General features: G+C 49.6%; 1 protein-coding gene across 5 annotated transcripts in view; it reads right to left on the reverse strand.

Moving 5' to 3' along the window:
• Nucleotides 1-3,978: 3,978 nt before the first annotated feature.
• Nucleotides 3,979-27,212, reverse strand: part of ATP2B4 (ATPase plasma membrane Ca2+ transporting 4) — a 96,804-nt gene continuing 73,570 nt past the window's right edge. For 3 of the 5 annotated variants that reach the window (XM_045982280.1, XM_045982281.1, XM_045982282.1), the window contains exons 16-21: nucleotides 21,634-21,825; nucleotides 20,962-21,175; nucleotides 20,184-20,395; nucleotides 19,063-19,170; nucleotides 16,951-17,127; nucleotides 3,979-8,500 (exon numbers count right to left, since the gene is read on the reverse strand). In XM_045982280.1, coding sequence (XP_045838236.1) covers nucleotides 8,189-8,500; nucleotides 16,951-17,127; nucleotides 19,063-19,170; nucleotides 20,184-20,395; nucleotides 20,962-21,175; nucleotides 21,634-21,825 — 1,215 coding nt within the window. In that variant the 3' untranslated portion in view covers nucleotides 3,979-8,188. Of the gene's footprint in view, nucleotides 8,501-13,613; nucleotides 13,795-16,950; nucleotides 17,128-19,062; nucleotides 19,171-20,183; nucleotides 20,396-20,961; nucleotides 21,176-21,633; nucleotides 21,826-27,212 lie in introns of all 5 variants that reach the window. The other 2 variants (XM_045982284.1, XM_045982283.1) reach the window with 2 other exon arrangements.

Genomic DNA, 27,212 nt, shown 5'->3' on the forward strand with positions numbered 1-27,212 from the left:
TCCTGGGTTGTGGGATCAAACGCCCTTTCTTTCTTTTTTTTTTTTTTAAAGATTTTATTTATTTATTTGACAGAGAGAGATCACAAGCAGGCAGAGAGGCAGGTAGAGAGAAAGGGGGAAGCCGGCTCCCTGCTGAGCAGAGAGACCCATGCAGGGCTCGATCCCAGGACCCTGAGATCATGACCTGAGCCGAAGGCAGAGGCTTTAACCCACTGAGCCACCCAGGCGCCCCAACCCCCTTTCAAGCTCTGTGCTCCGGGGAGTCTGCTTGAGATTCTCCCTCTCCCTCTGCCTCTCTCTCTTTCTCTAGAATAAATAAAATCATCAAGAGGGCCACCCTCATGTCCCATTCACCCTTTCCCCTTACACTTTCCCTTTCTCCCTGGTCCTTGTCGTCATTTGACATGCTACGTGTATACTTCTTTGTCTTTCCTCCATGAGACCAAATTCAAAGAGGGCATGGGCTTTGTTTTGTTCCCTGCTGCATCCCTGGGGCCTACAACAGCGCCTGGCACAGCACATGCTTGGTGAGCGATGAGAGGACCACTATCCAAGGGGAGGAGGTGAGACCATAAATAAACCGATAAGAGAGACCCTCCTGCAGATGTTGGTGAGTCGCTAGCTAGTTTGGTGCTAGAGTTTATTGGCTTTAGAGAAGAAACTGATTTCTTGTGCTTTAAGGACTGTGAGCAATTTGTCTTTGTTGCAGGTGTAAGTGGCCGACCTGCTTACACACGTCCCGGCATGTGCTCGTGTCCAGAGCACACGTGGTGATGCCGCGTTCCAGGGGAGATAAAGCAATGAGAGTGCAATGTCACTCAGGCATTCTCCCGTGATTACTGACAGCAATTTGAGACACTAGACTGAGAATGGCAAGAGTGTCCGTGTTGGGGAGACCCTTGGGTCAGGGTCAGGGTTATAACCTAGGTCTTCCAGTTCCCAGGCTGGTGCACACCACCATAGCTTAAGGGAGCCGGCTCGCTTCTCCTCTGTGATTCCGTGCCATTCCACCGCGTGAGATCTCTGCATCTCCCGACCACTGTTCTCTTTACAACAAATTCTGAAGGCGAATCAGCTAGATGGCCATCTTAGCAGGGTGGACGGACGCCAGTCACTAAGTTTGACTCTATTGCGTTCATGCTTACATGGGTGATTATAACGGGAAACCATCAAGACAGGATCCAAATAAGGGTTGCTCGTGTATCTATTCCCACAAGTCTTGCTGTTATGGTGTCACCCACGTTTGGATCATTTCGGAGCCGGTGGGGACCTCAGAGAGGACCCATTCACAGTAACTTTAAGTCATTTTTTTTTTTTTCAAAGCTATCGCTGACCTATAGGCTAAATATGATTTTTTAAAAGCTATTGCTCTGAATCATCTCTAAAGAATGTCTTTCGGATCTTCAAAGTGTAATCTGGAAGTCACTGATGTGCTTCACTGTCTCCTTGTCCAGATGGAAAATCAAGCCACTCGAGAGGCATGGTTGGGGATGCGGGTCTCCTGCCCCCGGGGCATCTTACTCTACCTCCCCGACTTCTCTGTTTCAGAACCTCTGCCACGGGGTGGGCAGCAAAGATTCGAACCCCTTCTCTCTCCTACTCGATCGGCAGCAGTTTCATTTCCTAAGGTTAGGTAGGGAAGATGCGGGGATTCTTGACTCACATGAAGGGTTCTGGATTACCACGGGAGTATTCGTTCTCCCGCTTACGGGAGCTGAAGGCCATTGCTAGTCCCTGACCCTGATGTCCTCAGCTTCACTTCCTCTTTCCAGTAAGCTTTCACGTGTACTTACTTTCAGTAAGGCCAACCCATGGGCATCTGGAGTTCAAAAACACGCCTCACGGTCCTTCAACATGGTGTTCCTGGGCCCAGTATGATGCCAAAAAACCCTATCAGCTGACCGACAGTGCTGCGTCTGGAGGGTGGACCCTGAGGCCTCTTATTACAGGGGACACAGGAGAAACTGAGTTTGGAAGAGCCTGAACGCAGGGGCCAGGTCTATCCAAGGGCAGAGGTGGAGGCACCCGCCTTGGAGTGTGAAGCCTCAGTGACTCAGACGGTTCTGGTCACTCCCCAGGCTCAGACGTCATGAGCAGAAGCCAAGCTTCCAGCGGTCGTTTGGCTTTTCTAGGAGGCGGGTCTCATTGTCAGGGTGAAGCGGCATTCTTGTTTTGCTGCTAGCCTCTGAGGAGATGGCAGAGGGAGGTCATTCCAAAGGGACTGCTCCCTTCTTCGTGTACAGCTTCTGAGGACAGGAAAGTGTTCTCTGACACAAGTTTGGGAGAGGTGAAGCTGTAGGATTCGTTCTGCATCAGGATATGGCCAAGCCCAGAAGGCACGCCCTCTCAAGGCTAAAGGACGGCGGTCTAGGGATCCAGCAGCCTGTTATCTCTCACGGCTCAGGTTCATGTCGGGGACAGCTGAGCGTTCATGGCACCACCAATATGGCAACATGTGTACAGATTTTACTTATAACAGGGTTTCCCAAGTATTTGCTGGTAGAGGCCGTGCCATTTCTATCTTCCTTCCTGCTTACAGTGACATGAAGGCTATGCCCTAATAGACCCAGGTCAGGGGCTGGTCACCAGCTCGCCGGTATGCAATGACCTTTGGATGGGCCACCAAGTTAAGTCAGCAGGGAGTTGCCTGGTTGTGGGCGCACTTGGGAGGGAACCAGTGAGTCTCGGTGGAGAGCTTCAGACAAACCCAGTGACCACAGGGAGAGAATACGGTGGCTCAGGAAGGCTTGCAAACCATTATTAAAGATGGAGGGCGGGGCAATTATACTTTTCTAGAATTGGGGGTGGGGAAAGAGACAGAAGAAAAGAGCATGTGCTTTTCTGTGCCGTCGCTCAGGCCAAGGAACTGAGCTGGCTCTAAATGCCATTAAAACAATACCCGACGATCCACTGGTCTCGGCCAGGGAGCTACTCTGAAGCTTTCTCCACACCTCACCGTGCACTGGGGTTAGGAGGCGTAGACGTTTAAGATTCAGTTTGGCCTCGTAGAGAGGCACAGATCCTAGGTCCAACCAAGACAGGGTGAGAGCAAGAGGCAATCCAGGCCCAAGCTTAAGACCTATCTCCCTGTTGTGTATTATTTACTTTTTCTCCCCTAGCCTGTTTTAAAGAAAGGAAGTAGGCAGTGTGCCTGTGCCCCTGGAGTGCAAGCTGGGGCAGGCAGGAGACGTGGGGATGAGAATTCATACTCCAAAAGCTTTTCCCTCCAGGGCTGGCTCCGCCTTCAGAAGTAGCCTGTTCAAACAGCCGGCAGGGTTTGGCTGTCTTTCTCTATCATACTTTTCCTAGCAGACCACGGGGAGCCCACAAAGTCCTTTCCTCCCTTTGATGTGTTCAGAGAGAGCAGGGAACTTGATGGAGCCCGGGGATGAAAGGTGCAGGGAGTTCTGAGGTCTGAGATACGAAAGTTCAGAACCCAAATGACCTTGCCAGGAAGCTGTTTTGGCCCGAACCTGGGGCCTCATCGGTCGGTGAATGGAACAATTAACAGAATGGAACAGAACAAAAACTTGGGCAAAAGGAGGGACAGGAGAGCCCCAGAGCAAGATAGGAAAAAACGGTGCTAGTATCAGAGGAATGAATTGGTCTAGAATGTATTTCATTAACAAAAACCAAACAAACAAACAAAAAGGGCAAAGAGAATAAGAAAGGACTGTCATCCTTCCAGGTTCACCCTTTCTCAAAAGCTCCGGCTTCATGTGTCCCAACTATGGATTCCGCCCAAAGCAAGCTGAGCCAAGCTTGTCCTGAGAGCACGCAGACCTGGCAAGCAGGACCACGAGGGGCCAGAGGGCCCTGCTGGCGGGGGAAGCGTGGAAGGGGCCAGTGACAAGCTGAGTCTGGGCTTGCACGGTCAGGGGCCTCGACGCGGCTGTGACGGGTCCCTTCTCAAACTCCAACAGATGCCGCCCCCCGTGACATCACCCACGAGTAGAGACACATTGAGGACAGTACAGGTACTGGTGGGCACGGGTTTTTATTCTCGGTGCACAGCAGTACTGGTTTCTGCTCATCAGCAACAAGCTTTATTGGTTCCAAAAAAAAAAAAAGATTATCCTTTTTTATCCCATCTTTTCAAACTCCTCTTCTTCCCGTCTCAGTGGACAACATATTTAAATTTCAGATTTGCCAGTTTACAGCATTTCCCCCCCTAAGAACCATATAAATACATGCAAAACGCTGTACAGAGAGCTTAAATAAGAGCTGAATGCAAACACCGTTAAGCCAAAGGCAGATTATGGCAACACACGCTGGGGTACACATTGCTTGGATGTCACTGTGTTTGCTTTTAAGTCATGCAGACCACAACCGTCAATCTTTTGTTTGTTTTCCTTTTTTGTACAAAAATACCAGTGCTTGTTATACTCATTACTGGGGGGAAAAAAAAGAAGAAGAAACTCAAAATTCCTATCTGCGTGCTGATCTGAAAAGCACAACGTAGATAGATTCTGTTGGCACGTACGTCCGGCGTATTCACATATGGCATATATACAGATGGGGAGCAAACACGAACCAAAGGCCAATTCGGTCACCGGAGCTCCCTTCCCTCAGTCTCTCCTCATCAGGAGGAAAGGGGACAGCAGGCCTGACAGCAGGGCCGGGCAGGCGAGGCACTGGCCCTGAGCTACATGGAAGGGCATCTGGTCTATTCTGAGGGAAAGGCTGGAATGGCTTCAGAATAGCAGCCGTTGACATGTGCCTCGTCCCTGCCGCCATGGCGCGTGGTCCCTAGATGCGGGAAGTGAGGATGTGCGCACTTTGTGATGGTATCACGGGCTGCTGAGAGCCATCACCAGGCCAAGGAAGCAGGAGAGGAAGGAGGTGAGGCATTTCGAGGCTGCATGCGGACTTGCCGCACCTTCCCGGGTTTTCGGCAGTGAGGTAATCGTGCAGAGACCACTGTACAGACTCTTCCCTCTGAAGCTCGAGTAGAAGAAGAATCTCAGACCCTACAGAACCCATGGGTGTCAGAAGGATTGCGAGGTGGTCTCGCTGACACCTTTGGGATGGGGAGTCATCATTTCGGAGGGCAGAGGGCACCTCTGGGAAGGACCTGGCCCCGAGATGGTCGCCGCAGGTTAGAACGGGCCTTTGTGACTTCCACTTGGAACTCTCTCCCCCATCTCACAGATCACACACGACCTTTCTAGGGGAGGGGAAGTCCCAAATCGGAGCCTTGCACAAAAACTCACTAATGGAAAACTCCTGGGGCGAAGAACCCGTAAAGCATGGGTGAAGGAACCCATGTTCCTGGGTGAATGCAAACCCCCATCAGAGCATCCTTGCAGCCCGAGAGATAGTCACGCCTGGGTAGCACTTTGCTAGCTACTCATTAAAAGAAACACATCCAGGCAAGGCCCCTGACACTGACTGCTGGTTACTAAAAAGCCTGGCACCCATCTTTATGGCGGTGGGGGTGGGGGGGATCATACACTCATTTCTCGCTGGCTGCTTTCCTTCCCATCCACAGTCCACTGCCTGCTTTCCTAGGTTTCTCTAGGAGAATTATCTCACCTTCTCCCCATCCGACCCTTTTCAGATCGAAAGCACCATATGGGCGGAAAGCTTTATTAACTTACGCCATATTTACTCACTGCCATTGGATCACTAAAACTGAATAGAAAAAAACTTATATAAAAAACATATGCACATAAACACTTAAACTTACTCAATTCCATATCAACAAAATTTATATTAAAAAAGTATAGAACCCAACACATTTTTCCCCCCTCAGTATAAAGATGGCTGTTTGGAGAAAGGAAGTATGGTGTGTGGGTTTTAAAACCAGTCGCAAATATACGAAGTCGCCTGTCATGTCAAACAGCTGGTTTTGTGCTCCTTCCACAGGGTAACACGACAGCACTTTACGTCAAATCCTTTAAACAAAATACATATGGCTGACTCGAAAATATCCATTTCTGAGCTAAAGAAAACTATATATTTTTGCATAATATTCTCTATTTTCTCTCCTACCGTGGGAACTAGAAGACACACAAAAGCCATTGACTTTAAACAAGTAGACACAAGCCTTCAAGAGGAACCTGTCAGGCACCATGAGAGTCTTCTGGGAGCAGGAATGGTACGATAGCCTCTGAAGTTTGTTATTGGCTTGTTTTCAAAACTGATCTGAGGTAAGAAAAGACTTGACAGAACGAAATCTCCCAAAGTACTTAATAAATATGTGTACACCTAACACCTCCGGTGAGCTGTTTTACTCCCACATGAGGACTTAAGACAGAGAAAAGATTGCCGAAGCATGTGACCTTTACAAAACCCAAATCAAATCTGGCGGGTTGCGCAGTAATGGGCTTGGGCAGGGGGTATTGGTTCTTTGCTTTTCCTACCTCAGACAGCCCGGGTGGAAGGGGTGAGGGAGGAGGGAACCCGAAGAGAAGGCCGGAGAGCATGGGTTCAGGCCGCCTTACTCTCACAAGTGGAAATTTGGCAGTTCACAAGAGCCTCAAGCCCCATCCCCCACTCCCATCATTTCTTTCATGGGAATCGGTAGACATGAGTTCATGGACCCCTGCACAGAAGAGCTGATGTCAACATCAGCAGGGATAAAAATGGAGCTCCCGCAAATGTGGTTCCACCATGTCCCATTAAGGAACACTTTAAAAAGTCTCCTAGTGAGGTCCCCAGCTCCAGAGAGGCAGGTGGGAAGGGGATGCTTTGGGCAGTGTTCAGGGAAAGAAGGCACAGGGCTTAATCGTGCAGCAGTCGAGCACATTCTAGAGAGGGCCTTGAGTGGGGCGTGTGGGAGAAAGGAAGAGAGGAAGGAGAACTTTTCAGGGTGGGTCTTTTGCTCCTTTAAGTCAGCAAACTGTCACTGGAGCCCACTTGGGATGCATATTTTCGAAAGCAGAACGACAAAGCTGAGGGGTGTGTCAAAGCTGGTACTTGGGCACCTAAGCTCAAGGAATCTGGTTTCTCAGAGGAAGGTTTCTCAGAACCTGCTAGTATGGCCCTTTGGCCTCTCCCAAGACTTCTCAGTACTCACTCCCCCAACAAGCAGGTCCTGTCCTAGAAAGAGCCTTGGCAGAAGGCTTCAAAAGCAGTAGTGGTCAACCCAGGGAGGATGGTAGAAGAGATGGCTTTGATGGTCTGTCTTGTCCTGGACCTGCCTGCTGCTGGTCCTCAGGATTCCAGGCTAGTAAGGAGGCAGGGCCATTCTCAATCCATTCTTTTGCCAACCCTTTAAGAATAGGAGAAAGCTCGGGCTTACGGTCAAAACTATATAATGAGCCTATGCAAGCTTCATGGTCAAGGCTCATCTCCCTAGCACTTAGAAAGGACACACACCTGAGAAGATGGCAGTTCAGAAGTGGAAGGTAACCTGGCAGCCACAGAAACACATTCTTACCAGCTCTCAATTGCTTCAAGGGGATCCCATTAGCAAAGCAACCTCCCTGCCTCTAGGACTAAGTCAAGGATTCCATTGGGGCCAGAAGGGAGAATGGCCAAAGTTGACCCAATTCAGCCATGTTCCACCCCACTTTCCTAATCATCACAACTTTAAAAAAAAATAAATAAATAAAGACGAATAAAAGTAAAAAAGAACAAGAAAGAGCGAAGGTAGGACAGACAGTGGTCGCAAAAGACCAAAAGAACCTTAGGCAGGTTTGACTAGAAAGGCAGAAAGAGCTAGAGGGCTTTAGGTGTAAGTTTTGAAAATGGGAAAGTCATTTTAAAAACAATTGCTCTATAGGCTGATTCTATACATTCCATTCCTGCCTCTGCACATTTCATTTGGGAACGTTTGTCTCTTGGAACCCTCGACTTAGCTTACAAATGGCACAGACTCGTCGGGTAAAATCCCGAAGTCAGGGGACGGTGACATAACTATGCACACTGGGGAGAGTCTGGGCTGGGGAAGATGCTGAGAGAATTGTCATCATTTCTTTACAAACGACAGCAGACACGCCCAAGGAGTAGACCCTACCCTTCGCTAAGTGCCTGGGGCTTGACTGGGTCCCGCTACAAACCCAACTCAAGTTGAAGTTGAAATCCTTGGAGGTCTGTGCTCTGGCCTCTTCACGGTCAGGTGGGGGTTCACACATACTTGGGAACAGCGGACACGACAGTGAAAAGTCCCGTCGTCACCTTACAGATGGGACAGATGAGAAAGGACACGGGGAAAGCGGGGATGGGAATCAGAGGACGAAGTTCAAACGGACGTCTCCAGGCTGTGCAGAGGGCTGTCTGAGTGGGAGGCGACAATTTGCACTTGGCTGCAGTCCACCGCATTGTTGTTTTTGTTGGCGTATGGCGTGACCTCACCATCCAACAGGAGCACCCTCGTCCCGGACATAGGATTGTCAAGATTTTCCTCCTCGTGCTCATCCAGGAGCGGTGTTCGTGGCACTTCCTCATCTATGGCGAATTCAGGGTGGGTCATGAAGTTGTGGATGGAGTTTTGGTTCTTGGGTTTCTGAATGCTTTCATGGAGGGAACTATGGAACGCTTTGACCACTTTGATCTACACCGGGGGGAAGGAAAAGGGGGATGAGAAAACACGAAGGTGAGAATTGGCTAGGAGAACCAAGAACTGGTGGCTTGAGGAGAGAAACGAAACCCCAACTACAAAACACTACAGCTCGGCAACCAAAACCAAACACACGAGAAGAGACTAGGGAACACGAGGAACGTCAACTTTCAAGCATGGGTGTGGCGTAGGGTGAGTGATGGCAAACAGCTGCATTAAAAAAAAACAATAATAAAAAAGGAAAAAAAAATGTAGAAAACCCAAAGCAAAGTTAGCATTCCCAAACAATCCATTCTTCAAACGAAATGGAAAATAAGGATTCAGTAGTTCTTTTGGATGAGGGCAAGGACGTGGGAACCGGGTGCAAATTAACAGCCGAACTTAAAAGATGATTCAGACATGTGGCTTTCTGTGTCGAGGCCAAGCATTTTGTGAATGTGGGATGGAAAACCTGCACACTGGAGTTATCTGTTTAAAACCCTTAAAGAGTCAAACGCGTACCAGTCCGCACAGAAGACACTTCAGGCGGTAAGGGGCTATGGATACCGTGCAGCAAGGCAGACAGAACACTCAGCATTTGTGTTAGCAGCATGCAAGAAACTATACTCTCCAGTTTAATCATTGCTCTTTCGGTCAGGAAACATGCATATATTTCTATCTCACAACTTCTGCCATGTCCCCTTCTTCCCAAGAGAGCAGAACACGGCCCCTTCCACGCCCCCCTCCCCCGCCGGCAGACGGGGCTGAAACACAGGTACGAGAAGATGCCTTCCTCCTGACTACGGGGAGAAGAGCCGGCTCTCACGGTTCAAGTGCACGTCCACGCCTCTGGTGCACTGCATGTGTTCCTGGCCTGCAGCTTTCTGCAGCTGTGGCTACATCGGGAAGGGGAGCATGACCTTGGGGGGAGCAGGGAAGGGACGGGACCAGGAGAGAACCCACCCGGGTGGAGGCTACAGAGAAGTGGCTTTTCTGAGGAGGTGGATGGAGAATGGAGGAATGGAAATACCACGCGGCTTCAGTGGGCAGAGGGAAACGCATGGCCCTGTACATGTCGAAATCTCTCTTACCGCACAAAAAAAGGAAGGGATTCAGTCAATTGGGAGAAAAGGAAAAAAAATTAACGGCAACTGATTCCCGTGGCCAGCCTTTGCCTCATCCACGGGCACCAGCTCCTTTGGCAGCCTGCTTTTCTGAATGGTAGGCCTCTCTGAAGTCTGGTTTAGAACCTGGGTTGGCAGAACTGGGGTCGGGGCCGTAGGCTGGATGCCGAGAGGGTGGAGAGAGAGGCCAGGGGGAAGGAAGGTGGCTGGAGGGCAGTGTTAGTCATGGGGAGGTGGCTGATCTAGTCTTGTCCAAAAATTCTTCCCTCGGGAAAGAAATGAGGCTGATGCAGGAGAGAAGGCTGTGGTAGGAGGGGCAAAGGAAGGAATGCTGAATGTTGGCCTGGGGCCCCTCTTCCGTGCCTCTGCTGTTTCAGCAAAGAATATGTCCCTGGAGAAGAGGCAGGAATGTGCAGACAGCAAAGACAGAGAGAGTCAGGCAATGCTTTATATCACTGGATAGACTCTCCAAAACCAATACACAAAGAGGGATTTACTGAAGTTGTGTCTTTGCTGGCTAAGGCTTTCCTTATCTCGCCTCACTCCAAGACAGCCTGGCAGACCCACCCAGGATGGAGGGTGCCCAGAGTTTAGAAGCCAAAGGACTGGGGCACCTTTGGCTCAGGTCATGATCTCAGAGTCCTGGGATCGAGCCCCACATCGGGCTCTCTGCTCGGCAGGGAGCCTGCTTCCCCCTCTCTCTCTGCCTGCCTCTCTGCCTACTTGTGATCTCTGTCTGTCAAATAAATAAATAAAATCTTTAAAAAGAAGGCAAGGGACTCTCTGGCACTCAGTAGAATTGGCTCCACGCTTCGGCCAAGAGGAAGCAAGGGAGCTGGGCGCACATGTGCCCGGTGGAACAGAAAGTAAGGACCTACGTTTCCATCCTTCTGTGATTGCTGTTGACTGTCTGATGGGTGAGTTTTACCTGTCATGTTCTCTTTGCTCCAGACCCGGGTGAGATCAGATGGAGCAGAGGCTCCGTCTGGTCTTCCGGAGGCCCGAAGGTTTCACTGATCTCTGTCAAATCTGAGAGCAAGGCAACTTGGATGAAGTCAGCCCAAACCCAGTGCTCTCTCCCTGGTTAATAGATGGGTTCAAAGTCATACCAGCCCCTGTAGGAGGGACGACAGAGCCCACACTTTGGACCCGCTCCTGCGATTTCCAAGTTTTTAACAAGTGCTGCAGAAGAAAGGTACCTTTATCCCACCAGCTGGTCAACTTTAATATCAGTGATTTTCAAACTTCTTGCTTCTATTTTTTTTTTTTGAAGAAACTGAATACTTAATGAAAATAATTGTAGGTGAAGTCCAGTAGAGAAAAAAGATTCTTAAAAATTGGGGTTAGGGTCAGGGTCTGGAGCCCTGTTTCCTGGCTTTTCCTCTCACCTGTTGGGGTGATCAATAACACTGTTACAGGCAAACAATAAGGGAGATGAAAGTGGATCGGAATGGGTAGATGGAAAAAACAGGGAAAATGTCTTCTTTGGGGGAGCAAGGAACAGTCATCCGGCTAGACTGCAGGGCTTCTAGAATCTAAAGGGAAAGCAGCATCCTGCAAGGGAAGGTCGAAGGAACAGGAGTCAGGGAGCTAGGCGGCCCATCTAGTGGCCTGGTGGCAGAGAGAAGGGTTAGGGGTGGAGGGCTCGGGGCTGTCACAACGCTGCTCAGCTCCAACATGGCCTCAGAGAATACGTAACACGTGCTGATGATCACACAGGTACATCCCCATCGATCCGCCCCAAGCAAAGGGGGCAACCTGCTTCCCTGAGGCCTGGTGCGTGAACGGGGTACGGGGAACAGGACGTGGGTAGCGGGTGCTGGGAAAGCTGTAGGCACTCTCCACTCAGCCAGTCAGCCCTTCCTTCCCCAGTTAATGTCCCTCCAAATCTCCTGGAAGTGGCTCTTCTGGGGTCCCTGCCTACAGGTAGAAGTGGCTGACTGAAGGGCAAGTCTTTCTCGGGTCTCAGGAGTCCCAGTGAGGTCGGACCTTTCAATCAGGCATGAAGGCTAGAAGCACTCCCTGGAGCCTAGTGAATGGGCAGATGAAGACTCCCTTTCTTCTGCCAGATTCTAGAGGCTTCTGTTCTCCTTTCAGAAACCAGGGGAAAAGAAGGGATTAGAGCTTTCCTAGAGAGGGAAATCTTCAAGATTTATTTACTGAAGGTTAGACAGATAACTGAATTCACTTGGAGATCTGGAATGGGGGCTCGGGTCCTGAAATGCGTGACTGTTTCTTCTAGGACATCCAGGTAAGGAGGAGGATCTGGAAAGAGAGCAGGTGTGGCTGTGTCTCCTGGCTGAATTTCTGTCTTTGAGGGTCAGTGGCTTACCCTCTACCAGCAATTCCATAAGAGCCCGATGGGCTCTGTCTTCTGCTTAGTCTCTTTCCACCTTCAGATTGCTGGGACGGCTGACACTAGCCCTTCCGCACAGAAAGGCATGATTCAAGAAGAACAGACACTAGTTAGAAGGACAGGGAAAAGCTAGAAGGAAAAGAGAAGCAAGAGAGGCATATGGAAGAACTAGAGGGAGAAGCTCTTAGATATTTGCAGGTAAGACTTACTCACTTCTTTGACTGCTTTTAGGCCTAAAGAAATATGTGTCTATAGTAAACCCACCCCTCATACCTCACAGCAGAACATTTTACATTTGGCCACAAAGACAACAAATAATTTAAGTCTGGTCTCTGGTCAGCCTGTTCAGCTCCCAATCACGTGAACCACGGACAATGCACCTGTTCTTTCCTTAGCACACCCCCCTTTAGGGGTTTTGGGGGCCTTGGTGGGGGTAGGTTGGAAGTGGGGGAAGAAGAGATAAATAAAATAGTCAAGTATCTGAAGCTCACAGTAGACTTAATACACAGAGACTTCTTCCCACCAAATACCGTAACAGCACTATCAGCAAAGAGCCTTCTCTCCTCTCTGTCCCATTTTGGGAAGGTAAAATGACCCGGAATAGGAAGGCATAAGCGTTAGCAAGAATCCCACCATCTACTGGCGGGAACTCCAGATCTTAGGTCAAACACTGACAGCATTCCAGCAGACAGGCTGGCTGAGAAAGGGGCTCCTGAAACTTTATGTGCAAAATAAGGCGTGAAGGGCTGGCTATGGGTGAGACAATCGAACTAGAGGAAAAGGGTAGGCAAAAAAACCCAAACCAAAACAAAAGTTGCTCTTCAGAAATTCCTAAAAAGAAAAAAGCTGGAGTGAGAAAAAGTGAGTTATTTGGACCTTTGCGTATACGTTTGTCCTGCACAGATGTGAACACATTGATTCTTAAACCAGAGCTTGGTCTGACGTCCCTGAAAAGTGAAACCTCGGGGACACTCAGCCCTGTGTGTGTGAACTGAACACCTTCTCTTCCTCACACTCAGCTACAGCTTCCACGCCAATACTGTCAGCTCACAACAGAGAGGTAACCCGGAAGGACCATTATTAATGGCCAAGTTCAATGTTGGCTCAGTGATGAGGGATCTCCTGGTAGAAAAACCCATGGAAAGGGTAGTTCTTTTCGTATTCTCTTTCAGGAGATCTGACACTTGTCCCCTTCCCCGCCCCATGAAGAGAGGGCTGGGTTTTCCCTGGCCTAACCTCACCTCTAACCTCAGGAGATCAAGTTCAGACTCAAAGGAGCAGGAGAGGAGAGGAACACCAACATATCCAAACAAAGAAAAACCAATCAACAAACCAACAACTCAAAGTAAAGCCAAACAAACAAAAAAAACTCAAGGAAGAAACAAGCAATGCAGAGGAACGTTCAGAAAACAGGATTATTGTCTTTAAAATGGTTATGGTTTAATAGTTTCTCAACATAATAAAATAAAATATAAGGGCACACAGCCTGGTTTGGGAGTGGGATTTCGGTCCCATCTTTCTTCCCTTAAGTCAGAGAAAAAGTGAAAAATCAAAAAGGAAAAGATAACCACAGTTGGTTAAAGTGGATGCCACGTGCTCTCTTGTGGTCATTTTAGCAAATCATGCATCATAATAGACTCTCACTCACTGCCCAGAGTAGGAGATGAGACAGCAGCAGGAACAGAAGTGGCGGGGGGAGATGTGACTGGCGCCACTGTTACATAGGATGAGCTAGGAACATGTCTAACGTCAAGGTGCTGCCCCATGGTCTGTCGCTTTAGGACTCCCTTAAAAGAGGCTCCCGTCTGGAATGTGTTAATTACGTCGATCTGCAAAGAATCAGAGAGTGAGACAGCTTTGCTCCACAGTCCAGAGAGAGGAAGAAAGGGGGAGGGTGGGGGGGTGGGGGGTGGTCCTGGAGGATCAGGGAAGGGGGTGGAAAGTGCTAGGAAAAGGGGACAGGAGCAAGAGCAAGAGAGAAGTTTCCCTCGTACACAAAGCAATGGTGAGGAGAAGGGTGGGGAGGCGGGGGAACCAGTAATCGCGCTGCACACTTCATTTAAGGAACAGTTTGCCATGGAGGCCAGATACCCAGCCAGAATCCGGTCTCCTCTTCCCTTGCAGTCTATGAAGGACGTTTTAAGTGTGCAGGGGTCCAGAAGTATTTACAGTTTAAAGGGACTTCTCACCCCGTGACTCCTAACAGAGAGTGACAGCTTATTCATTGTGTTGACCTGTACTCTTAAAAAACAAGGCATGCCATTTAAGATAGAAGGGAAAGTATATATATCAACTGAATTTTGAGCCTCAGGAACCTCTGAACCAATTAAGTTGACTACTGATTTTTGAAGATTTTGCAGGAAAGTAACTCCTGCGTTCAAAGAAAAAAAGTGAGGCATGTCGTAGACCACATCCAGGTGGTCGGGGCAGAAAGGCACTTAGACCACGACTGCTGGGCTCACCTGCTTCTGGGTGTCTGCTCTGAGAGCCCCCTCTCCTTGGGCTGAAACGGACAGGGCCCGAGAAGGGAGCTCAGGAACCCAGCAGCCAGGCTCTTTAGCAAGAGTGCCACCAGCCCCGGGGGTCCTAAAATGTCTGGCAATGTCTGACAGTACCTCAGTAGTTAGACTGAGGGCGGGGGAGCACGACATGCTGGCTGGCGGTGATCAGTGACAACAGTCTAGCCGGTGGTCTCTAGTTTTCTGTGTCCTACTTCTCGGACACAGGGGATTATGTGCCATTTGATTACCGATGACGGTCTTGGTTTGGGGCCTGGGACAAAACTACTGTCCTGGTCCTTGACCACTAGGTGACAAGGAACAAATCAAAAGGAATTCCTTTATCCTTTAGGATCTGGTAGAATCGTCATAAAACTACCCGCAGGCTTAAGACCAAGGGCTGATTCCATTCATCGGAATGGCTTCAGTTCCCCAGGTGAGAAGGGGACAAAGCAGGCGCCTTATGAGGCAGACAGCTGTTCTTATTTATAAAGCTTCCTGAGAAGCTACGAAATGTTTAGGGTTGGTTTCTGGATTCAGACCAAAGTCTGAGCTAGACTACCATCCCTTCATCGGGTTACATGGGACGGAGGAGCCTGATCCTGTGGGAGGGAAAGGGCTGCACGTGGGGAGGGGACCGGTACAGGTCCCCCCACCTCCACAGGGGACATGGATCCCAGGGTTACCTTCCCAAAGCTTCTGCTCCCCAGTGCTTCTGGGTCTCCCTAAACTAAAGGGACCAGGAGGGGACCATGGTTGGGCCACCCCTACCACTGCCCAGGTGTTTCAGTGAGAGTGACAGCAAGGATCAACAACCCGATGGCAGGGGGCTTTGTCTGAACCTGCTCAGGCTGACAAGCTGCTGCCAGGAGAGAGCTCCAGGGGTCCGGGCTCATCGGCTTATGGGGCCAGGTGTGCACTGGAAGGGCAGGGACTGGGTGCCCGTGGCATCTTCGAGGGCTGCGTTTGCTGCCTAGGTGTAGGCCTCAATGCCACTCTCGCCTAGCCACCCCCGGCTCCCGCAACGAAAGGCAGTCTGCCCAACGCCGTGAGGCCATGCATCTGAACCCAGGGTACAGTGTCAAAGGAGTGGGAACTGGTCGTGGAGGGGAAGGAAGATCCGTGAACCTCAGCACCCCCAGGACAGAAGACTGGTGAGGGGCCAAGGAGATGCTGGAACGAGGGAATCCTGGCTAGGAAAAAAAAATCACATAGGAGGAGAGGAGGCAGGGACCCTGAAGGGAAGAAAAGCAGACAGGTTATTATGAAAGGAGCAGACCTGAAGGAAAGCACCAGGGCTTCGGAGACAGGAGCCAGTGGCCTAGAGGGCGGGGTGGTGTCTGCAGGTCCTGGGGAGTTTCCCTCTCTGGGGGGAAGGAACCTGAGAGAGGGGAAAGGAGCCCCAGTGGTTCCCTAACTAGCCCTGCCCTCCCACCTCCATCATGGTCTTGCCTATGGGAGACAAGTTCCCAGGGGGTATGCAGTGGTGAGGTTTCATTTGATCTCTCTTCCCTATGACTGAAGGAGGTGGGCTTGACTAGGGAACTTCCTATGCCGTTGGCAAGGCCGATTTTAAGACTGGAACTTCTTTCCGGAATCTCCAGCCAACCAGCAGAGAGGAACAGGCCGGCTCTCTGGAGACGGAAATCTCAGCACTGATACAATAGAGGCATATAGGGCAAGAACAGGGAAAGTGATAGAATGACCAGGGCCTAGACCAGCCGCCCACCCAGGAGCAGGTGGTTACAGTTGCTGCATGGAAAGTGGGAAGAAAAATGTTACGGCAAGGCTCCACAGGCAAGGGGGCCTAAGGGCAGCATCTCTGCCAGTTCAGAAATTTCGAGAAGGGAAAAGGTTTGAGGAAATTATAGCTTCTTCCTTTTGGGGAAGCAAATCTGAATCCTGCAAAAGATACTCAGGCCCTGAGAGACTTTTGTCATTTATATACACTGAGCCGTCAGATTCCCCACCAAGGCCTTAAAGTACGAGTGGGGAAGATATGAGAGGGTGAGTTTCTCTGGCAAAGATCCCTCCAGATAACAGCTACGTTATCCTCGCAGCAGCTGGAGGACTTACACGAAGTGTACGCTGGCAATGCTGGTTTAGAGATGCTGCCTAGCTCCTTTCTCCAGAAGGGCGGGGAAGGACGCGGAGCATCTCCCACCCCGAGGTCAGGTCTGGTGCTTGCAAGAGACCTTACACAGGGAGCTTGCTGGCCCCATGAAGGGTAGCAAAATGGGCTCTAGAACCAACCAGAAGCTGAAGGAAGAGGCTACCAGTTTGTGTTCAGGGCTCTGGGCCCTCTGACTACTCTCCTATCAGAGGCGACCAGGCAGCTGGTCCCTGAGCTAGGGGAGCTCGGGCTGCCCACCAGCGGCGAGCCTCAGGGAGGGAAGAGATGTGAGCCACCAGGAACGGCTACTCCCCCACACCTCCCCAACAGAGGGATGGCTTCTCCCCGGTGAGGACAGGCCACTGTCAGAGTACCTGAGTCTGGATGCGGTTCAGGCCCCGGAACCACAGGATCTGGCCTCGGCGCAACTCCATCTCCGCATGGTCAATCTCGTCCAGCCCCTCCGCGTCCTTGGTGATCTCCTCTTTGGTGGTGCCATGCCCAGCCTCCTTCAGGAACTTCAAGGATTGGGTAGGTATCGTGGAGATGATCTGAGAACAGGTGCAGTGGAGGGGAGACACCAGAATCCGGGTGAGAAGGCGGTCACGCAGCTCACGCGGTCAGGCCCTCATGTAGGTCACTCTTTGCCCCATCAAGCACCGGGGCGGGGGGTGGGGGGCAGTGGGAGAGGTGCCAACCCGGCCAAGCAAGCACCCCTCAGGGCCTCCCAATGGCAGGCCCTCAGGAAGGTTTTCTGAATTTGTGGACACATGAAGGAGAACTTATATTCGCGTGTAAGTTTTCCAGCCATCTGCTTGGTTAGTTATACACTTGGTTCTCCTTCCGTCTCACTTCCTCCTTCCCATTTTGCCAGGAAAGGGAAGCAGAACTATAGCGCGTGGCACAAGGTAGGAAGGGACAGAGACCAGGGCCCGAGGGAAGACAAGGCTAGGGATAGGAGAGGGTGGTCACGTTGTTTGTGTATAGACAAGGGGAAGAGAAGTCTTGGAAGGGAAGGATCCTGTTCTAGTTAGCACATGCAAAGTAAATTCCTGTGTTGAAACAAGGGTGAAAAAAACAAACAAAAAAACCCACCCCAAAAAACAAGGGTGAATGGATACTAGAGCTTTTCTAGGGCTTGGGGTGAGACAGACCAGGGAAGAAGGGATATTCGGGTATCATCAGACATGGGGCAGTAGGCTGGGCTCAGGAAGCGTCAATCAGCTCTCCCTGACACACAGACAAGGAACAGACAGGATTGGGATGAGAGAAGGACTGTAGGAGCGGCCCAGCATGGAGTCGAGGATTCTGAAAGGGGAAGAATGTCTGCTTTTGGATGACTGGAAGGAGCCGCTGGGACACAGGAGCAGCGCTGGTATCCGGCATCAAGGCCGCGTGGCCACATGTGAGACTAGACCCAGGTAGGAGTTCCAGACAGTTAGTGAAACAACCAAGCTTCAGGTGTAAAAGGGTCCCACTGGTAAAGTAACGCCACCAAACGGGACAGGGAGGAGGGGCTCATGGTAGGAATCAGGACAGCAAGTCAGGGAGGCTCTGGGACACAGGAAAGAAACAACCAGCAGGTCTATGGGGAAGGCCCGTGGTCTCAGGGAAGGGGCCACTTAGAGCAAAGCCGTCACCCAGGTGGCTTGGCGCCTGTCGGTAGAGACTGGAGGTCCGCAAAGCAGAGCTTCTCCCAGCCCAGAGCTGGGGACAAGAGGGTGTGCAAAGTGCTATCTGGGAAGGAACAAAATTTGCCAGACCTGTTCCTATAGCTAAATTTTACTGTGTCCTTAGATAGTACTAGAAATTGTTCTAAGTCATTTCTGTGTTGTAACAGATTGGCCGATTAGCAATGAGGAACAATGATCCTGTTCTCCTAAGCTGAGGAAACTGAGGCACAGAGTGGTTAAGATGCTTGCACAAAGTGATTCAACTTGTAGAAAGGAGATGTGGGATTCAAAGCCGGGGAGCCGGCCCCAGCGTCCCTGCTCTTAACTGAGTGCTATGCTGCTTCTCGAGAGCCCGCGTGGGTCCGGATTTATCTCAGGTGAGAGTCAGCCATTCGACCCCGTCAACCCGCTCAGGCCATGGTGAACACGAGAGGCAGGGGAGCCCTAAACTAGGTCAGCCCAGTGGCTCACAGCCAGACAGCGGCTTCATTAAAATAGACTTCCGCTCTGTAAACATCTACTTCTAAGACCCTTAATTTTGTTTTTCTCTTTTTAACAAAATTCCATTGAATATTTCCACTCCCATCTCAGAGACACTAAGGGATCTGCCTGCCACTAGGCATGCTTAGAGATCCACAGCCTCCTAAGTTGGGGGCACTGACATGATCCTGCAAGATGGAAAGACCTGGAAAACTGGGGGGAAGAAGCTGATGGCGAGGAGCTGGGAGGCGCCACCGTCACATGTCCCATCTCCACCAGAGGAGAGAGTCTGCCGGCCGTGCACCCGCACTGGGCGAGCCGGCTGCCACTCACCTGGCCCCATAGCAGTTCTCCGATGCCAATGAACAGACACCAAAACCACTGAGACAGGGTGAGCTTCGTGCAGCTGAAGGGTTTACCCCCAAATTCCACAATGAGAATCTAGAACCGAGAAAGGCAGCCCACCATCAGGGAGGCGAGTCATGGGCAGCTAGCCCTTCAGCCGAGAACACCAACATGGCGTCAGCGCCCTGGCCCGTGATCCCTGTGGGCCCAGGCCCAATCTGCTTGTTGGAGGAGGAGAAAGAAGAAATCCAGGGGGAGGGGGGAAGAGAAGACAGACACAGTCTTTCTAGAGACTCTGCTGGGGAGAGAGAGCTACTTACTATGAATATTATTAAGGTAAGAGCTGGCGGATCCAAGGGACTGGAAGCTTCTGGTGACCATAGCTAGTGGGTGAGGTGCCAAGAGAAGGCACAGTGAGGGGGAGGAGGAACTGAGGAGGTGGGCCAATGAGGGGGACCCTGGCAGGGGAAGGAAGGACCCTCTGGTGTGGGGGAGTTCCTAGTCTCCTGTATCTCCTGTATCTGTAGGTGTTTAGTGTACCCGAGACTAGGGCAAGGAGGAAGGGACCCGATCTTCTACCACTGGGGCAGCCATGCCTTGACCCCGGTTCTACGAGAGGAACCCAGGCCAACTTTATCTGTCCACTGCTCGTGCACCCTGCCACCCCTTCTCTCTTTGTGGACTGCACCGTGTCTTCTGCCAAGGGCCCCCCACGAATGCAGGGGCAGGGACAAGGAGGGAGCCCATACAGCACGTGTCTGCCCATCTCATGTACGCTGGCAGGAGGGATGGAAAGGGCCTCGGCGAGTGACTCTCTTCTTGGCCACTCTGGGAAAATTCTGTGCTTTAGAAAGACAAGGGAAGGATCCCACCCATCTCATTTTATTTGCTACCAACGTGTTGCCTTGCACCACGGCACCTGACCCAGCAGGCTCCAGTTCCAGAACAATGTGCAGATGGAGGCCAGCTGGTAATCCAAAAGCACTTGATCTGCAGCCCGAGTCCCCATCATTCTCTCACTCCTTCTCCCGGGTACCTAGGCAACCCCACTCCCAGCTTCTGCCCTCTGCCATCCCAGCCCCCTGCCACGACTCCAGCTGGAGGCTCACCTGGCTGATGAAGGTGCCCAGGACCACGGAGCAGAAGATGAGGTTGCGGAAGATGCCCGCGAAGACGTTCCTCTCTCCGTGGATCTTGCGGGAATTGATCTCGTTGAAGAGCTGCATCAGCACGAAGGTGTTGAAAATAATGGTGTAGTGCTGGCTGGGTGGGGAGTGCAGGGGTGCCTTCCTCCCGCTGTCGATGTCAAAGAACCTCTCGCCTAGTGGGGACAAAGGAAGCGTTAGCGGGTTAAGCGCGGTCTCCACGAGGGCCCAGCTTGAGTCAGGACGACATGCTGGGATGGCCAAGCCGGGGTCCTACGGGCAGTGTCCATTCTCACGGGTTGGTATCTGAGCCACACTAGCTAACAAACACTCTGAGTGTCAGCTCTGGTCTCAGCGTATCTGACTCCCTCTCCGCGTCCGCTGCAGTGACTCTGCTTATGGTGCGGCGTTGGGGGGTGGGGGGCTGCGCAAGCGTCTGGCAGACACAGGTTTGATCTTAGTGCCGCTGTATACTCACCACGGGACCCGCGCTTCAGTTTTATAATCTTAAAAAGAAAAGGCTACAGAAAGCCACCCTGTGAAATTCTTAAGAGGAGTACGCCAAATCGCGCAGGGCGGCACAGAGTGGGGCAAGGGGACACACCCCGTGGGGGACACTGCTGTCATCACCAGTCCTGTGCTCGGCTTGCTCCCATGCCACCTTCTCTCCGCGGGCCGTTCTCTGCCCCCGTCCCCGCCGCTTAGCAGCCCGATCCCTGTCCCCAGCGCCCCCGCGGCTCACCGGCAAAGACGAGGAAGAAGATGACCGTGAGCTGATAGACGGCGTGGCCCAGGATGTTCTTCATCATCGTGCGCGAGATCAGAGGCTTGTTGCGGCCATAGGGGCGACGCTTCAACAGAGACTCCGTAGGAGGCTCCGTGGCCAGCGCCAACGAGGCAAAAGTGTCCATGATCAGGTTAACCCACAACATCTGCACAGCTTTCAGTGGGGAATCCTGGTGGGAGGAATCACCCGTCCTTTGAGCTTTCCGGGAAAACCAGCCCCTGGCTCACTCGCAGCCTCAGCTTTGGCCTTGCAGTGGCCTCGCTCCCGCCGTCTACCCAGACTTTGGATCCGGCCGTTCATTAGCTGAGTTACCTTGAGAATACTACCTAACCTCTTTGAGCCTTGGGTTCCTCCCCTGCAAAATGGGGGGGGGATACCCCTTCGCAAGGTGGTTTCTTAAGACCACAGAGGTACTCATCACAGTGGCTGACAGGCACGTGCTAAATTTGTGGTGGATAAGTTCTCCTCCCCCACGTGGGCAGATGGAGACCTAGGAGAGCTGACTCCTGCCCCTGCACCCCCAGGGGAACGCCTGTCCTTAATCCTTAGTAGCCAGGACCCCACCCCCCACGTTCCCTCGCCCCTGCCTCATCCCTCTCCTCCCAGCCCACCCCGCACTCCCTTCACCTGAGTGATACAGGCCCCGGTGAAGGCCACGATCACGGCTACCACGTTGACAGTGAGCTGGAACTGGAGAAACTTGGAGATGCTATCATAGACGTTTCGCCCCCACATCACTGCCTTTACAATGCTGGTGAAGTTGTCATCCGTTAGGATGATGTCTGATGCCTCCTTCGCCACGTCTGTACCTGCAATACCCTGAGTGAGAGAGGGAGGGAAAGCAGTGAGGACCTAGATAAGCAGACTTTATCTCCCTTCTGAACCCAGACTGCATTTCCAGACCCCCAAGAAGCTTCCGAACCGGCCATAAACACTAGAGGGCGCATGCGCCACACTAATGCCAATGACCAAGCCACGGTATTTTGAGTTCTTTCTTTCCAGAGAAAATATGTCGCCCTCAGGCAGGGCTGGGGCCTGATGCCACCGTCTTACTCCTGAACCCAAAGTGGAAATGACAGTTATCTTTGATATTCCTTTCTCCCTTCTTCGCTACTCCCCCACCTTAGAAATGAGGGAAAGGACAAGGAACCTACGTCCTAACTATTCTACCTCCAAATCCCTACACTCTCCCTACAACCTTCCTTCCTTCCTTCTGTCTTCCTTTCCTTTTTCCTTCCTCCCTTCCATCTTCTTCCTCCCTCCCTCCCTCCCTTCCTTCCTCCCTTCCCTTCCTTCAAAGATTTTATTTTGAAGTAATCTTGACACCCAACGTGGGGCTCAAAATCACAAACACCCCAAGATCAAGAGTCACACGCTCCACCGACTGAGCCAGCCAGGTGCCCCAAAATTCTTTTTTGCCCCTAAATTCTTATATTTCTTTTGCCGCTGCCAGTGTGTCACTTACATCCTTGTCTTCTCCACACCTCAAAGTCACTTTACATTTTTTTCTGGGGGGAGTAGTCTGGGAGCACAGTTCAGATGTCCTATCCTTGTTCAAGTTCCTGTTCCTGGGGACCCACTAAAGGTTTCTCAATAGAGAATGGTTGAAAGCTGTGCTTATAGAAACAGTAAAATTTCTAAGACTTGTAGTCAGAGCCCTCAACAGGTGAACTGGGATTCATTTTCCAGGCTGCTCCTACATCCTCTTTCTGCTCAAAACCCACTGGTTATTCACAATTCTCTGATTCTCTCCTTCACTCGAGAGTCTAGACTTCTACTCACACCATTTCCCTAAACCTGGAACATCCTCCTTCCTCACCTATTTAAACCTCTATCTAAATCTATCTTTAATGGTCTCTGGGACACAAAACCATCCCTAAGGTCCCAGCCCCTACTTCTATGCCATGTCTTGCAAAGCCTAAAACCCACAGAGGAGCGTGTTCATTGATTTGGCTCGCAGTAGTACACGATTTGTCCTCTTTACCACGTAGTAATGTTTTCCTATCCAGAAATAAACAAACATCTGTTATAGATTATACAATTCGGTTTCCCCATCTAACACATCCCCACAATGGGTCACATGCCCTGGAAAAAGAAAGGAGAGAAAAAAAAGAAAGGAGGACTATATATACTTTCTACCAAGGAATAATCTTCAGGTTATGTTAAATGAAAAAAAGCAATGTGAAAAAAGAGAGTGGATGCTATGTGTGTAGAAAAGTATACATACGAGTACAGATAAGTATCATTTATCGAAGAGGATAGGATGCAAATATATTATACATTTGATTATATTTTAGAGGAGCAAACAGAAGCATACACCAAAACAAAAGAAATGGTACTTAACTACAGTTAAGAGGGGGAGGCAATAGGATGGAGGAGATAGTGGTAGAAGCTGGATTTCTGTTTTGTATATTTGACTTTAGAACTATATAGCTACTTTATCTGAGTATAAATCAAGACTAAGATTAAAAGCAATCTCTAGGGGCACCTGGGTGGCTTAGTGGGTTAAGCGTTTGACTCTTGATCTCAGCACAGTTCTTGAAGGTCATGAGTTCGAGCCCCACATGGAGGCCCAATGTGGAGCCTACTTTAAAAAAAAAGCATCTCTAAAATGGAAAGCAACATGGTATGAATGAACTGGTACAACCAGTGGGTAGCACAATCACACAAAGGAAAAATATTCCAAATGACTTTTAAAAAAACACAGTACCTTGATGGTAGAACCTAGCAGAGTATAACTATAGGATAAAAAGAATTATAGGAAAAATCTTGAACTGTTTTTTGTATTATTAGATAATAATAATATATAATAATACATAATACTAATATATAATAATAATAATACAAGAGTATTTGTATTATTATTGCTATTTTGAGACTGTTACCTATATTTTAGGGCAAAATAAGTAAGGATTATGTTAATGCCATTAAGAATCAAAATTTTCAGCTTAACAGATACAAATATAAAATTAGGGAAATTAAATAAAAGTAGCTAGAGTTCTATAATTCTAAATTTAAATTGAAAATACCAACATGGGTTCATGAAGTGTTTTATCTTTAAAACAAAGAAATGCAAAAACAAAAAAGAGACATAAAAGATATATTTCCTAGCTCTGCCCATTGAAAAGATCTAGAAAAAATGATTTCCTTGATAGTAAGAACACTCTGACATTCAGATTGTGTTCTCTACGCACCATTTCTTTTTTTTTAAATTTTTTTTTTTTAAGATTTTATTTATTTATTTGACAGACAGAGATCACAAGTAGACAGAGAGGCAGGCAGAGAGAGAGGAGGAAGCAGGCTCCCCGCGGAGCAGAGAGCCCGATGCGGGGCTCGATCCCAGGACCCTGGGATCATGACCTGAGCTGAAGGCAGAGGCTTTAACCCACTGAGCCACCCAGGCGCCCCTCTACGCACCATTTCTTACTAAAAAGCAGGACTTTGAGAAATGGATGATTCCAGATCTAGGATGAGAAATATGTGTAATGATTCTGGACATGTTATCAAGCTAGAAACCAAGTAAGGTATTAAGGACAACTAGGGCTGTAGCTAAAGGACCCAGCAGGATTCATGAGGCTAATGACAGGTCAATGTGAATGTCAAAATAATAACAAAGGCAATGGATTGAAACACATCAAATGTACTTAAATCTGTGAGTTCATAATGATACTTTAAAAATGAGCTGTTTTGGGGGCGCCTGGGTGGCTCCGTGGGTTTAGCCTCTGCCTTTGGCTCAGGTCATGATCTCAGGGTCCTGGGATCGAGCCCCGCATCAGGCTCTCTGCTCAGCAGGGAGCCTGCTTCCTCCTCTCTCTCTGCCTGCCTCTCTGCCTACTTGTGATCTTTGTCTTTCAAACAAATAAATAAAATCTTTATTAAAAAATAAAAAAAATAAAAATGAGCTATTTTTAGTAGAGTAACTTAATAGGGTTATTTTAAAAAATACAATTCATGGGTGCCTGGCTGGTTCACCTAGTAGAGTATGCAACTGTTGATCCTGGGGTTTTAAGTGCAAGCCCTGCGTTGGACATGGAGCCTACTTAATAAATACAATTTAGGGGCGCCTGGGTGGCTCAGTCAGTTAAGCGGCTGCTTCTGACTCAGGTCATGATCCTGGGGTCCTGGGATAGAGTCCCACATCGGGCTCCCTGCTTAGTGGGGAGCCTGCTTCTCCTTCTCCCTCTGCTCCTCCCTCCTGCTTGTGCGCGCTCTCTCTCAAATAGAATAAATAAAATCATTTAAAAAATTAAAAAACATATATATATGTATGTATATATATATATATATATATATATATATATATATATATATATAAAACTTACTGGTTATCTTTGGGAGTATCCTAAAAAGTCGACTCACTTTGAAAACTAGTAAATAAAGAAAAAGGATCAGACATTTAGCAGCCTTTCATGTAGGAACCTGAACCTGAACCTCAGAGTTACCAAATAATCCTTGAGGGCAGGTTTCTTTCTATAGAAGTCTTCAAGTTAATCTGGAAAGAAAATCTGGACATAATTTTGCAGCCCCTAATGAAAGATGGGATCTAGAATCTGATTGCATATGACAAGAATACAGTCAACAAAATCCATGTTATGCATTATTCTAGGTAAACAACCAGCCTGGTTCCTTCAAAACTAAATAGCTAGGACAAAAGATGGAGGGGGTTGGGCAGGAGAGCTAACACCGCATCCTGTTATCCTTAGAAAAGGCTATTTGTGAGGCTGGCCCTCAGCTGGCATCTGGGACCTTGGCTCTCAGAATGCCGCAGTCAACAATTAACTGAATATTAGTTGGTGGTTCATTGTGCCTAGACTGTGCCCAAATAGTATGTTTTCTCTTGAACACCTCTTTTCCTTCTAGGAGTCTGGAATCTCTCTTAAAAAAAAAAAAAAAACCAAACTAACTAAAAAACATTTAATTATTTATTTGAGAGAGAGAGGGAGTAGGAGCATGCACAAATAGGGGGAGGGGAGAGGGAGAGAGAGAACTCAAGCAGACTCCCTGCTGAGTGGGGAGCCCAGTGTGGAGCTCAGTCTCACGATGCTGAGATCATGACCTGCGCCCAAACCAAGCGCTGGTTGCTCAATGGACGGAGCCCCCTCTAGGCGCACCTAGGAGTCTGGATCTTAGCTCATATTAGGCAGAAAGTGACTATATGACCAAGCCCAACAAAAACCTTGGGTGCTGCGTCTCTGATGAGCTCCCCTGGGTAGAAACACGCACATGCGCTGTCAGGGCGGAAGAGCGTGCTCTACGTGAGCCCTCATGGCGGGAGAGAACAGAGAGCCTGCATGCCGGTTCCTCCAGACTCTGCCTGCAACTTTCTGCCTTACTACACCCGTGCAATAAAAAAATCTTAGCCATGACAAACCATAAATGACTCTTAATCTCACAAAACAAACTGGGGGTTGCTGGGGGGAGGTGGGGTTAGGAGAGGGGGAGGGGGTTATGGACACTGGGGAGGGTATGTGCTATCGTGAGTGCTGTTAAGTGTGTAAACCTGGCGATTCACAGACCTGTACCCCTGGGGATAAAAATACATTATATGTTTATTAAAAAAAAAATTGGAAGGGGAGGTGAACTATAAGAGACTATGGACTCTGAAAAACAACCTGAGGGTTTTGAAGGGGCGGGGGTGGGAGGTTGGGGAAACCAGGTGGTGGGTAATAGGGAGGGCACGTACTGCATGGAGCACTGGGTGTTGTGCAAAAACAATGAATACTATTACGCTGAAAAAAATAAATAAATTTATAAAAAGAGTTCAAAAAAAAAAAAATCTTAGCCATGAGGACAGCTCTGTGCTGAGTCTCATGAGTCCTTCCTGTGACTCTACAAATGTAAAGCTGCTCTTGGGGACCCCTGACAAAAGGATCCTACAGGACCTGTGGTTCGCAACCTTTAGGGTATGACAGAAATGTCCAGAGCTCGTGAAAGCACAGATTGCTGGGCTCCAACTCCGAGCTGTCAGATGCAGGAGAGCTGGGGCGGGCCTGAGAATCTGCATTTCTATAGGTTTCCAGGTCCAGCTGGGAGGAGGCCCACGCTTCCAAAACCGCTGCTATAGATTAAGAGCTCTAGGAGAGACAGTCAGTGATTGCAGCCAAGGATCTTATTTAGATCTGATTTGGACAAAGAAAGATAAAAAGAGAATAAAGATAAAGAAAGAGAGAGGCACTTGGGGCAATGAGGGAATGGACCAGATGATT

The sequence above is a fragment of the Meles meles genome, chromosome 17 (assembly GCF_922984935.1).
Source record: "Meles meles chromosome 17, mMelMel3.1 paternal haplotype, whole genome shotgun sequence".
In the NCBI taxonomy this organism is placed as follows: Eukaryota; Metazoa; Chordata; class Mammalia; order Carnivora; family Mustelidae; genus Meles; species Meles meles.